General features: G+C 44.9%; 1 protein-coding gene across 1 annotated transcript in view; it reads right to left on the bottom strand.

Annotated features, from left to right (window-relative positions):
- The window catches only part of ACAP3 (ArfGAP with coiled-coil, ankyrin repeat and PH domains 3), a 112,450-nt gene that overhangs the window by 19,758 nt on the left and 78,440 nt on the right, over positions 1 to 14,252 (bottom strand). The window contains exons 11-18 of the mRNA XM_067310960.1: positions 7,903 to 8,015; positions 4,120 to 4,171; positions 3,567 to 3,667; positions 3,030 to 3,141; positions 2,197 to 2,405; positions 1,172 to 1,241; positions 951 to 1,045; positions 161 to 375 (exon numbers count right to left, since the gene is read on the bottom strand). Of these exons, the coding sequence (XP_067167061.1) occupies positions 161 to 375; positions 951 to 1,045; positions 1,172 to 1,241; positions 2,197 to 2,405; positions 3,030 to 3,141; positions 3,567 to 3,667; positions 4,120 to 4,171; positions 7,903 to 8,015 (967 nt within the window). The remainder of the gene's footprint in view (positions 1 to 160; positions 376 to 950; positions 1,046 to 1,171; positions 1,242 to 2,196; positions 2,406 to 3,029; positions 3,142 to 3,566; positions 3,668 to 4,119; positions 4,172 to 7,902; positions 8,016 to 14,252) is intronic.

Genomic DNA, 14,252 nt, shown 5'->3' with positions numbered 1-14,252 from the left:
TTGTACAATAGCATTTTTGTTTATATCTCTGTCAGGCTGCAGGCCCTGAAGAGAGACGGGGCTACAAATGTTATTTGGGCAGTTATGCAGACATCTGCAAAGAGTGGTGGGCAGGCAAATACAGCTCTGTATGGGGAGTGGGACAAAGGAGGTTCCCCACCTGATGATAACGTGGCTGGTGATGCATTGCCTGCTTCATGGCGGTACTTTCTTCGAGTTGTGGGTGCTTTTGTGGTGCTGTTGTGCCTCTGGCACTTCTTCACACACCAGCGCCGAGGTTTCCTCTCATTCTCTGTCAGAGCCTCCCCATTTGGCAGCTTCTTCAGGAATTTCTTCTCCACATACTTCACCTTGATCCAGGTTTCCTTGTCCTGCCTAAGGGGAGAAGAGCATAAAGCTGTGCATAGGGTCACATGGCTCATTAAAGCAAACAGCCACAAGGAAATAAGGTTGCTCTGGGCAATTTTATCAACACAGCTCTGAGTTCTAAAAGCCAGCGAGGACTATATGAAGGAGGAAGAGCTTATTAGGCCTCAAAATATTTCCCACTTTAAAGCAGAACTAGGAGGTGAAGCAAGTAGCTCAGAGTGGAACAGGATGTTCAACCCTAGGCCATACCATGTACTTCAGCTAAACCTATTTGCAAGGTCTCAGAGCAGGCATAAACCCAGCAAGCCCTGGCTTCCAAGCACATTTCATCACACTGCTGGCTGGTAACAGCACACTTCTTTGTGAGAGTCAACTCAGGCCAGCTGCAGAAGAAGTGGGCTGAAGTATATGTATCATCCATGCCCAAGCCATTTAGGCCACAAGAATGGCCACTGAAGTGCCAGCCACACTTGCAGCCTGGCCTTCCAGAGAACTCAGGGTAGAGGGTTTGCTGGGGGGTGGGGGGGGGATGGATACCTTTCCACAGGACTGTGAGGATCAGTGCACATGCTCAGACTCACCTGGAGCTCCCTGCTGTAGGTTTCTTAAGTCCCAGCTCTTCACACTGTGCCTCGTATATCTGATTCATAGTGCTGTTCCCCAGCTCGCACATCAGCTGCAATGAAACAGGGAAAGAATGAAACTGTCAGATGAGGAGTTACCTTCCAATTTACTCCTGCAACCAAGTAAGACTCCCTCCATGTCCACCCTCTAACTCCTGCCATTAAAAGGCAACACTCACTTTCAGTAATTCTGGCTCCCAGGAGTCCAGTGTGAGAGATCGGACTTTTGAACAGTGAACACCCAGACTCCTATTCATCCAAAAGAGGGAAAAAAATGAAATGGTTACAGGCCTTAGAACAAAACTGCTCATGCATCATAAGATGAAAAAGATCGATACAGTTCTTATGCATATATCTCTCTATATATACCTATAGCAAAGAGGCCTATGTTCATATAAAACAATTCCCCCTCCCATAAGATATTCTTCTGTACTATCTGTTGCTGAATCATCCCATTTTTATTCTCCTTGTTTTTTAAACCCCTAGTAAGTCTTCCTGGTTATTAAACACAGGATGCAGAAGAGTTTCCCTACTTGAGGTGCATATTACCACTGTATGTCTATGATGGCTTACTAGCGTGCACTGTTGGTGAGAGTAGGCTTCTGCAATTCAGTTTACTGATAGAGGTGATGCTCATGGGTACACTCATATGACATTTCACACACAGAAAGAAGGCACAAGGATTATTTCTGTCATGTGTAGAAAGTGAAGAACCAGAGATGGTGGGGGGTAATTTTCTCAGTGTTATAATGAAAATCTAGGACAGTGGGAAACAACAGCCAGCATTCCTGTTTCAATGACTCAACTTTTTGTAAGTGCTAAAAGCGCATCAGGGAGAAAAATACTTGCTCTGTCTTTCAAAGCTTAATTTTGTAAAATGCTTTGTAAATGAGAAGTGCTAAGTATTATCACTACAGCCAAAGGATTCCTATTCAGGCTGTTTATGTTGCACTTTGGGCTAGACTCTGCACTTTGCTATGTGGGCTGCCAAAACCAACTACTGCACCTGTGTGGAAAAGAGAGTGAGTGTTTTACATATGCACATGTGGATGTACCTGCACATACAAGTATTGCAGCAAGCTGTTACTTCTGAATCTATCTGTACAAATATAATAGTCAGCTGTAATTCAGGCTCCACCTCTGTTCCAGGAGCTTACATTCCACATCTCTAGCTGGCAGCACAGAGCACACACGCATGCAGTACCTGTGGATACCAGAGCACTCAATGCACAGCAGAATGCCCAGGTTGATACTGGCCCAGCGGGGATCTGGCTGACCACAGTCACAGCACTGATCATTCCCAGGGATGCTCTGAACTCTCTGCAAGATGGTCTCCCCTTTCACATTGCGCTCCCGAGAGTCAGTAGCAGAATCAATGCTGCTAGTGGATGGAGAAGCAGTCCGATCCAGCCTCTGCAGGGAGAAAAGGATTCTAGGATCTGCATAGTATTGTGGAAGGAATCAGAACTTTGCATAGTACAGACATTGGTAGGAAGCATTAGTTGAAGAGGAATGAACTAGTGCTAGTCCAAGAAGGGAAGTGTAAAGCCTCATTAATCTCTGAGTAACAATGGGAACAGGGACAATAAATCACTTTAATGTGCTACTGAAGTCTGCCACGAAATGGTGCTTCACCCTTTCCCTGCTCTACGAGGGCAGGCAGCCCACAGAGCATCACCTAGCATACAGCCTCAGATGCCTACTGCCATGGCGCCTTGCACTTGTCCCAGCCAAGGAGCAAGCAGGGGAACATAATTTCCAAGGGAACAGCAATTCAGAGAGGCATGGCAAGAATGTGAAGATGTCAGGACTACACTGATTTAAAGCCTTGCCTTTTCCCCCTGACCAGCTTTGTAAGTATGGCTTAGGTTCGTGACCAGTTGTTGCCTTTGAGCTACCACTGCCATCAACTCCCTACTCTGAGGGCAGAAGAGTATTTCCAAATGGTCCAGTCACCCATATTGGACGTGTCAGCCCAAAAGCCCACTACCAGTGCTCTGAGACACAATTAGGGATCTTCCTTGGCCCTTCACTTACTTCAATATAATAGCTGTCAGGACTCTCCCGGTAAGCAGAAGCGATGCTAGCTTGAACAGCCTGAATCCAGGCCTGACGCAGCTTCTCTGAGTCAGCCTGTAGCATGCAACTCCTGCAAGAGAAAGAAGTGAGTTGGAAAGAGCAAATGGGCAGGACAAAACTGTCCCATTTTATCCTCAGCATAGCCTTTCCAAGGGGGCAATGCTTCGATTTAAGAGGCAAAAAGGGCAAAAAACAATCTTATAAGACTTGCACTATGGGGTGCTTCCTCTTCAAAAACTCCACGCAGGCTTGCTAGCTATTTTGAAAAGTTGACCACTGCTACCTTCACTGCCTATGCATATATTAGGTTTGGGTGGCCTAAATTCTGGCTTGGCTGATGTCTGCTGAACTTCACAGGGACTTGGAGTTCAGGCAACGGTATCTCCCAGTCAACACTGAGGAGTCCAGGGCAACATCTGCTTGAATCTAATCTCTTGCAATTCCATGCGCAGTCCAGCTACTGTGAGGATGGCCTGGGAAAACTACCAAACTTACTTGGTAGGTGAGACGACCTCAAAGCAAAACCTCCTCTCTATATCTTCACATGGCTTGACAGTACAGAGCCGCAGGTCTTCCACCACTACTGTGAGGACATCCTGAAGGGGAGAGAAGAGGCAGCTTTGTCCAACTCCCTGAATCTGTGTCATAATCTGGCTTCCCAGAAAACTCCTCCCCAAACCCTGCTGTTTAGCAAATACTGGGTCCAGGAAAAACAGAGACAGCCTGCCATGGGATAACCCTAGGGTGATTGGAAGGAGCTGTATCAAATCAAAGCATGGAACAACAAGCAGATGAAGTGGCGGGTTTACTGGGGACTTCACCAACTTCTTCTGCTAAGCAGCAATGCTTAGATCCCTGCAAACACGATCCACCACCACTCAGTTCTCAGTACAGCCCAGCTTCAGAGTGTAATAATGCCTGAATGGGCTTGCTGTCCCTCTGATCCAATCCCTTCTTCCCCCCAACATGGTGCAGAAGTCCTCAGCAGAGGAGGACATCAGATGAGTTGGCTAAGCTGCCAGTGCCATGGGGGGCCCACCTCACTGACCTTTAACTTCTTCTGGTACACCAGCTGGCTGTTCTGTATGGAGAACCACCTCCTGAGGAAAGAGAGGGAGAGAGAGAGATCATAGCATATGAACAGCAACAGAGCTATAGGGGGAGAGGCAGCACCTGTTCCCCTGCAGAATGGGATATTTCTGCATTTACAAAGAGTATCATTTATTCCAGGAAGCAAGAAAAATACTAACGTGGTAAGAAAAGTTCACTCTTCTCCAGTGCTCTCCTTCAGAGAATAAACACAGAATTTACAGCCTTAAGGAATGACTTCTTTTAGCACCGAGATGTTATGGTGACAAGTATCCTAGATATGTCAATGTATATGAAGACAGAAGGAAGGAAGAAAGGAAAGAAGAGGAATAGGGCTGTCCCATAATGCTGCCTTGGATTTCCAGGGCAGAAGTCTGCGCATGTGTGTTGGTCCTGGTGCAGGTAGTAAAACCAGTACCTGTGGGACACTGGATAGACCTGCACAGGAGGCACATCCCACACTTACTAGAAAGGCTGGTTTACTTGCACATGCCATGCCTGATGCAGTGTGCCTCCAAGCACGCTGCCCCAGGGAAACCCAGAAATTCCTCACCATCATGAAGAGCTTTCCAGGAGGGAAAAAGAAAAACCCATCTCAGAAAACCCTGCTAGCTGGCAGCCCTACAAAGAACTTTGGAGGAAATAAGGTCAATGGTTACACACTTTGCTGCTTATCAAGGCTATGTTACTCACCAGGCTGAACTCTCTGTACCCATTATTGTCTAATGGAGGCCAAACTGAACGTTAAGCTCCTGTTGTCTATGTGTCTATGGCTAGTGTAGGGACAGATTTATGTGAAGGGACTCTACCTTCTTGGGAGGGCAACCAGATCACCAGATGCTGGCCTTCCACTAAAATACAACTGACAGCAGGTCCACATAATGCTGATAGCAGAGAAAATTCCCTGGTGTCTTAATCTTCAGTGCTAAATCCAAACCCTCGAGTTGTTTCCTCATTTCAGGATCCAGCCTAGGATTTAGCAACCTTTATCTTCTTGGAGGGCAATGAAAGCTGTGAGCACTGCTAGACTTCAGGAAGAATGTACTGAAAAACTTGAGCATAAAGAGTCAAAGAGGCTTGGAGCAGGCTGTTATTTACAGCATGTATCACATGCTCGGTTTGCAAAAGAACTGGGCTCCCTGGGAAAATGAGATGAGACAAGATTCTCTATCATCTTTGCTGAGAAATTAAACAGAGAAATAAAAGTCAACAACAATAAAGGACTCTCTGTGGAGAAGGGGAACCCAGCTAACTGTAGGCCATCCCACCTACGTGGGAGCCCCTTTCGATCAACTTGTGAACTCATCTAGTTCTGCACCTCTTTGAGCTGCTATGACAGTAGTCTATGCTCAAGGAGCTCTGTTGTCACATAAAGCTGAGCAGGTTTGTCTCTCAAGCTTTTGTTTCTGCTCCCAGTTCTTGCAGCCCTGTTCTCCTGTTCTGCCAGGCTAGAGCAGGCATCACTGCCTGGTGCTTGCTCTTAGCCTGAGCTCCTGAACTACGGGTTGTGCTGTTCTCTCCACTTGCCCCTTCCCCCTCACAGTGAGGGGGAGTCGTTAACAGTGAATAGCTAAGCAACACCAGGAAGGCAACATGAGTAGGTTACAGGAGCTATGAATGGCTGAGATGTGGGTAGATATTGCTGAGAGTGGGTGGGACTGCAGGGACAGAGATGGCTGTGAGAAGGATACAGACTATGGATAACTGGAATGTAGGAGGATACAGGGAAGATAGCTGGGATGTGGGGGACAGGGAAAACTTGGAGCCTTTGACACATTAGCATTACTTCAGATGTCAGGGAAACCAGAAGGCCTCAGAGGGTCATGTTCGCTCCAGGATAAGTGTCCTTTGGAGCAGCCCTTGAATTCACAGCCAGGATGAGAAGGCAGTTACTTGGAACTGTTCATCTGTTACAAGAGTCAAGCTTTTGAGGAACAGGTCTCAACATTATCCTGACATACTTTGGAATGACCTTTTGCTCTGCAGAGACATGTGGTGCCCAGTGGAAGCAGCCATATGAGAGACCAAGGACTGAGGCAATACTTTGCTTAGAAAACACCAAGTAGGGTATCCTAAAAGGCTGACAAATTCAGCCAAGATACCTTCTGGTGCAACAGCTTGTGAGCACTGAAATCAAACACCTGATGCGCTGGGCAGTAGCTGGTGTTGTGGCTTCTGGTCCCTCGAAGTGCAGAGATAGTACTTAAATGTCAAGGGACCAGAGAGTCTGTGGGATGGAAATGTTATTCTTAGTATCAGGCAACGTTTGGGGAGAAGAAAGGACTTACCTAACCAATTCATAGATCTCTAGCAATTTCAAGTCTCTTGTCTGTCCAAATATGGGCAGTTCCTGTGCATACCATGGACTGTTCAGTGAATCATTTAATGCTTGCTTATTCCAAAGTCCAATGCTAGTACATCTCCACCTTGCTGTAAGTATACTCTGAAAGTATCCGACAGCCAAATACAGAATTTCCTAACACTGTATCATTTCCCTGTTACATGAGAGGAGGAAATGTGGGTCAAAGAGGCACTGATTTCATGCATTAGAAATTGACTGCAAGGGCTTGAATCCTTCTTTTAATTGCACAAGCATAAATGAAATCCATTGACTATTTCAAGGAAAACTAAACACACAAACGTCAAGCAAGGCAAGAACGTGAAACCTTCTTTGCTTGCACTTTCCCAAGGTCTGAGAGCTGTGGAGCCTCATGACTAGTGCAGGAGGCATATACGAGTCTGGCATTCCCAGTGACGCATCAGCTGAAATATTTATAAGTGACTAAGAGCAGGGTCAGCGCACAGAAGAGCCATCTTGGCTCCCTACAGCACAGCTGATATTTCCACACTCACATCTCTCTCCCTTCAACAATAGTTCAGTCTGATTCTAGCAGCTCTTGAAAACAGTGCCTGTCCTCCTATGTTAGATGTTTCTCTTAATGGTTATGAATTTACATCTTCCCTAGGGCAAGGCTCCAGCTACTTTGTGTCCTATTTTCCCTGCATGGAACCTGGTCATTGTTCCATTATGGAAGGCACTCCGAGACATGTTTTCAAGCATTTACTAAGATGTAGCGAATCATGGGCTGACTCATTTCATAACGCAGCCTGGGAGGAATATACCAGTTTGCAAAAAGAAGCAGGTTCATTTTAGTGCAGGAAAATAATAATCACTTATGTAAAATACAAAGCAACCAGCTCTTTTACTGAATAATGTCTCAAACATATCAATATCAGAACACTGCACAGTGAGTGGCTTCACAAGTTCAGCACACAGGAGTTAAGGGGCACTGCACTGCTAGGCAATTTACATGATCTTTTACAGGCAGATGCTTATTTCTCTTCTGCTCTGAACTGACTTGACACCACATAGCCAGGTTAGTGTGTTGATAAAGCTAAGTTAATCTATCCGGATCTACGATTTTTCTCAGGAGGACTTATTTGCTCAGATGCAGTGTTACACTAACATGACTTCTGGTTCTGAGCTTACTTTTGTCTGGAATGTTCAGAACATGAACAGAGCAAACTCATGTCTACATGCAAAACCCCCTAAAAAAAAAATCCATACACAGAAACTATCAAAACAACCTCACTTAACTATTTAGCTTGGAATCCTTCCAGTGACAATGACAGTTGCTGAGATCTTACCAAAGGTGAAAGGCATTCCTGTGCAGACATCCCAATAATAGCTATGTTTAGAGCCTTGGCCCAGTTATCAAATAGGATATGAGTTATTACTCACCGATTCCATGTTTTGAAAGCATTGCTAGCTCTCTTGAAGAGGTAGCCTTCCATCACCACTCCATTGGGGGCATCAACATTAAACTCCACTTTCGAGTCATCATAGGAGAAGTCCTGCAGTTAAAAAGAGATTGAGACTCTAAGAAGGCAGTGTTCCTCAGGACCAAAGTACCTATGCACACCCGTGTACCTTAGCAGGCTGCAGCCATAAACACCAATGATGAATAAACTTCATTCCAGTAAGCTCATCTGTCCTATTATTTGGAGAAAGTGCAATACATGCCATATACCTCCAGTGGCAGCTGATAAGGAGAAAGGCAGTTAGCTTGGTATCTTGAGAGCTATAAGTTCTCAATCTTTGGGGCAGTCTGCAATGGGGAGTAAACTGATGGAGGTGCTTTTCAATGACCAAGTGAGTCTGCACTGCTGCTGCCTCTCTGTCCTGCAAGGGGCCAGAAATAGACCAGACCTCAGCCTTTTCACACAAGGAAAACGGGCATGATGATTTCCAGCAGGGAAGCAAGATTTATCAATCCTATTTTCATTAGTTGTCATCATATGCCATCTCCAATCTGTGCTCACTCATTTCTCTGTGCTATCTACACTATGCTATTCTATCACTCAGATCATTTGTCGGGTCTGGATTGATTCACCAGATAGATCTCATGGATTCTGACAGCTGGTATGCAGGACACAGAGCTCAGAGAAGAGCAGCTGCTCCCACAGAACATGGGATTCTTCTCCCTAGGCAATGATCTGCCTCCTTCCCAAGAGAAACTAGGTCATGGAACCTACATGACTTTCCCTTCTAACCTGGAGAACTAAGGCACCTGCTCTTTGCACACTGATTTCACACTAATTATGTATTCTACCACATCTCCCTCTTTTGAGTGCAAATATTTTTCCCTGCAACACTTTGTTCAAAGACCCAACATTACAGTGAAAAGCAGCCCCATTAACTTAAGTGTCTTTTGCAGTTCAGCATATGAAGACTTGTGCCATGTTCTGTTGCTAGGCAACATGTACTTCACTCTCATTAAGATGAGTTATTTTCATGTTCAGAGATGCCAGCTTGTCTAGGTGGTGTCATAATAATACTGATACAGAAGGAGGAGATATAATGGGACAGAACTGAGTCATTCCTTGGAAAGACAGTATGATACCCCATTAGACACTGGAAACTCTGCTCTAAGGCATCTAATTAAAAGGGGTCTGCACAGTCCCAAGTCTTCTTGACATGAAAGAGGTGAATCCCATGGGGTCTCCTCTGCAGACATCTTTCATGTACATATTACAAACAAAGGCTGGAGGGAATTTTCCTAACTTGCAGCCACTTGAATCTGATTTCTGTACAGCTGCTCCAAAGTGAGACTTCTATAAATGCGATGAGAATCCACACTATCTGTTTTATGGTAAATAATGCAAACATCCAAATAGGATTTTGTTGAAAAGTACACAGCAAAGGGAGGACAGAACCCTTCCAAGCACTTTTTAAAGATGATCACTTAGCTATACCTCACTTTGTGGAAGAGGTAAAAGCGGGGGGGGAGGGGAAAGGGGGCATATGCTGTTTAAGTATAATGGCATGATTTCTTCAGCTGTCCTCATATAAGCATGTAGCGTGATGGTAAGGAGGATATGTTGCTAATGACGAATGCAGAAAGAACAGATAGGCCATACGCATCACTGGAGTAAAAAGTCAGTGGAATCAAACCAGGTGTTAACTTAACCCTGTTGAGTTTGAATTGTATTACACCCTCTCTCCAAACTGTATGGCTGAAGCAGAACAGCTGAAGGCACCTGGAGCTGTTCTTTGCCTCTGCAAGAACTCTAACCTGCACCAAACCCAATTTTAAAAAGAAAGTGAGAATTATACACACATACCACATCACATATACACCTGATAGGAGACAGAGCCATCTGGATGGTATCCAAACTTTGAAACAGATTGCTGGGAGGAATGACTTGTCTGCATTATTTCAAAGCTGTTTTTTTCTTCTTGTTCTCTTATTGGTTAGGAAACATCCCCTGGCCAAATTCTGCTCGCATTTCTACTGATATAATTCCTGAACAACTCCCCTGATGTCAACAGAACTACTGCAGGGCAACTGAGGGCAGAATGTGTCCCCCAGACTTGTAAACTGGATTTGTAAAGTAGATCCAAATCAAGGGAGAGATCTGAGGGACAAGGACCAGTCTGCCTCTTATCCCTGGGTATATGGCAATCTGATCCTCAGAGGCAGTATGTTCCATTCCATTGCACTCAGCTTGGACACATCACACACCTGAAGCCTTTGTTACAAAGCTATGCAGTTTTGAAAGACAAACTAAATAAGGGAAGGGGAGGCAAAGAGAAAAAAATTCCAGAAATTCTCCCCTGATCAGCATCATTTTCCCTTTTCAGCCAGGCAAAGGCCAAAAGGGAAGTGTACAGAAATGGTTCAAGTAGTTGAGAGGCAAAACCTTGGCAGGACTCAGGATGGTTTAAGGTCCCTGCCACTCAGATAGCATTACAGGAGATTGATTACTATCAGTCCAGGAAGAAGAGAAGGTCAGCTTCATTAGGAGTGACTCAGAGGGACAGAATTACCCTTTGTCTTAACAAGATGTATAATCCTTCCAGCTCAATACTGGGAAATCAGAGCATGGCAAAGTCTGAGCAAGTTCACTTTGTTTGAGCACTGACTGTCCTCAGTACCTTATTTCTCTAATGAAAACAAACGGGAACATTAAAATAAACTGCAATTACGAAAGTCCCAACACAATAGAATGATCTTAAACAATGAGTTTAAACAATGGATTGCTAGGCACATCATCTTGCCTTAGCCCATACAGGGAACTTTCTTTCCACAGTCATTGGACAAATTTCTGTGAGAGGAGTTACAAGAACATCTATTGAAGCCTCATGCACACACACATTTTGATTCCTGGTAAAAGTTAGCTCAGAAAGCTTTCTGAGGAGATAGTTTTGAGAACGGTGTTGAAACAGCATGGCAGTGTGTGGCCACAGCTACATACAGATAGATGGGTGATAACGAATCCCTTTACCTGTCATATCTGCCCTTAATGTGTGCCTGTATCTGTTCTATTCATTGGCACAAAAAGGATTTTAATCCTGTTAGCCCTGGGAAATCAGTCAAAGAACTCTGGCTGACAGACACTGTTCCTGCCAAGCACACCATTAACCATGCCATCAGTAAGTCTGTTTTTGTGACCCTTTCACACAAGGGATACAGCACACTCAGCTGACTCTCCGACTCCAGGTGGAACTACAAATAAACACCTTCTAGCCTTGTAAGCCAAGCAGCTATATCTGGGATGTGCCTGTGGAGAAGAAATGTGTCACCCAGTCCATGACACTCACTGAGTAACTTTCCTGATCCAAATTTCACTGTAAAAGGCCTTTAAAAAAAGTCTTTAAAAGCAGGATAAGGAACCTCACGTGTTTTCTCTCTTGTCCCCTCTATCTCCATTTCCTGCCATATGAGATTTTAATGCATGATTTTAATAAATTACTTTTTCCAAATTCTTCCCATCATTGCTATGTACAAGGAGTGGGCAAATCTGCTGTAAGTATGAGTTTGGACTAATTTACTTAGCTTTACATTTAGCACCTCATTGTCTCTGTAACATGGATAAGCGCTTGCCATGGAAAAAGCTTGCTGAGATTGGGCTCTGTATGTCTTTGACTATAATTGCATATGCAATCATGAATGCTTACAACAGTGACATGCTGGTCACACTTCGGTAAAATAAACCAGTTGTCTTCCAAAATTAGAAGACAGATCTCTGCCATCATCTGCTTCCCTTTCTTTCATCCAGTTTCAGTAAACCATACCAATCCTGTCTCACTGTCCCCTCCCCTCCTCAGTCTTGTCACTTTGACTTTACAACCAAGGCTGCCTGGGAACTGATATCCTTTTAGAAATGACATTGCAATGGTTTCCAGGGGAGCACTCTGAATGGCTGCTGAAGCAACAATGAAATAAATTCCAAGAGAGACATCCATAGGGATGTGAAGAAAGGACACTGGTGTGGAGACTTTCAAACTAGAAAACGGAAAGCAAAAACCTAACAGAGGCACAAATGGATATGAAGGGATATATGAAAGGAAAGCAAATAAACAAAAAACCCCACACCACTATTTAAAGGTTGCCTCCAGGGCCCTTCTGTTAAGAACTCCCTTGTGCATTTCCATGTAGCATCCACAGAGACTGCTTGCATTGCAGAGGCCAGACAAGCTCTTCCAGTTGCTCCTGTGAAGACAGCACTTCACATAGAGAAAATGGCTGATAAATTAAATAGACCTCCAGCTGCAGTGAACAGACTTAACATGAATTGTGAAGATGTCCCTCACCTCCCTTGAATCACTGGGGAGTCTTCCAAGTAAGAAGCCCTGCCTAAGAGGATACCTTCTGAGGTAGGAAGGTCTTGTTTCTCTAGTACAGGTTCATCCCTATCCCAGAGGACATAACAGCTGGCAGAGAGCAGATAGAACCTTTCTTTAAAATACTAAGACTTCCTTAAAATTCTTTAAAATACAATCACTATGACAACGGCCCTCCCTGAAAAGCCATAGCATTGGCCCCTCGCTATCAATTCAACGTGGAAAAAAAATGATAGATTTTCTCTTTACAGTGTTTTGAGATCTACTGATAGAAAACACTATCAAAACTAGGCAGTCATGACCAGTGAATCATTTTAGTCTAGCTGTTCTTAGAGATTCAGAGACACACAGCTTACTACCAAATCTCCACATTATTGTATTGCCAATCAAAACCATTTAGGATAACAGACAACACATGCAGTATATGCTTTCCCCCACAGAAGACAAAGGCTTTATCCAGAAGTGCCCTCTTTTCTTGTAAAGTAACCAGTGATGCTCACCATTTAATATTATGTACACTGTAATAACATTATGTGTACATGCATGTGTAGAAAGAGCTTCTCCTAGAGGTTAGTCACAAGCTGTAGGTGACTAGTTTAGCTATGTGATTCTAAAGAGAACATAATTCAGAGAAATATTCACATTCCTTATAGATGCACACACACCCCTTCTATACAAACACTGGTATATGCACATTCTGTCCTCTCCTGGTGCCTAAGAATATTTAAAGCTTTTCTGCACCTGGTTATTTTTACCTCTGTGTATATACAGTGTGTACATCCCAAGAACCTCCAAGGAACACAGAATTTGGGGGAGGGCTCCCCCACATACATTCCCCTGTTCTGCACAGACAACCTTTGCTCATTCTGGCCAAATCCCATTTATAGACCTTTTGTTTCTTGAATTGCCTAAAGCCAAATGATCCCTCTGCTCTGCAGCTTGCCAGCACGAGATGCTCAGCCCCAGGGCTTTTCCATCCCACAAACAGAACCAAACACATTTGCTCCCCTGCAGTAATAAACCTGGACTTGCTCTTGGGTCATATCAGCAAGCAAGGTCCTACAGGCACACCTTGCTCCCCCTGGAAAAAGTGCCCTCTAAACTTTCTCCCCAAGTGGAACCCACCCTGCAGGGATTTCTTCTTACCAGGAGGTATTCAAGCCTGCCAAAAATCTTCATGCTGCCAGCTGCAAGGGAAGTTCTGCTGCTCTTGCCTAGAGAGCAGGGAGCAGCTCTGTGTCCTCTTTTCTCTGTTCGCTCTCTAGAGTAGCATCTCTGCTAAGCACCGTGGGCTGGCAGGGAAGGAGGGATTTCTTTTTCAGCCCCTTCTCCTTTACCCCTCCTACTCCTTTTTGGGTAACTGTAAGCTCTGCTGTTGGCTCCTGTCAAAGCAGGGGATACTAGGGAAAGGAAGCCTGCTGCCTCTGGGGACCACCTGCTTGCCCCCTCCTCATGCCTCCTATTCACAGGAAATCAGCCTAGAGCAAGGGCTAATTATCATACAGCTGGCACAGAGGGACAGAAGGGAGTGGGAGAAGCCAGACAACGCAAAGCAAAGTTGACAGGAGGATGCTCAGCCAGTACACCCTGACCTTAACAGAGTCAGGCCTGTCTGCCTTTAGCAGGGTCTGCTTCCCCTGGCTTCTTGGAGCAGAGCCACACTTTGGCCAGTAATTTGACCCCTGCTCCAATACAGACACAGAATTAAGGGTGCTGAAGTGCCATATGGCCCCTAGTTTCTCATTTACCAGCTACACTAAATGAGGCAGAGCGCTCTGCCTTGGCACTCCATCCTCCTCCCTTCCCATGCAATCAGGGCCCAGAAGCACAAGTGCTTCCTCCACTCCTCTGGAGTAGGTATGAAGCTGCAAAGGAACTCATATAGAGCTCTGTATTCTTTCCACTTTCAGAGAGACTGGCCTACCAGTTTTGATGAAGTGGATGGGTTCAGGGAGGTCAGGATC

The sequence above is a fragment of the Apteryx mantelli genome, chromosome 26, assembly GCF_036417845.1.
Source record: "Apteryx mantelli isolate bAptMan1 chromosome 26, bAptMan1.hap1, whole genome shotgun sequence".
In the NCBI taxonomy this organism is placed as follows: Eukaryota; Metazoa; Chordata; class Aves; order Apterygiformes; family Apterygidae; genus Apteryx; species Apteryx mantelli.
This window is presented reverse-complemented; position numbering and strand designations above follow the sequence as displayed.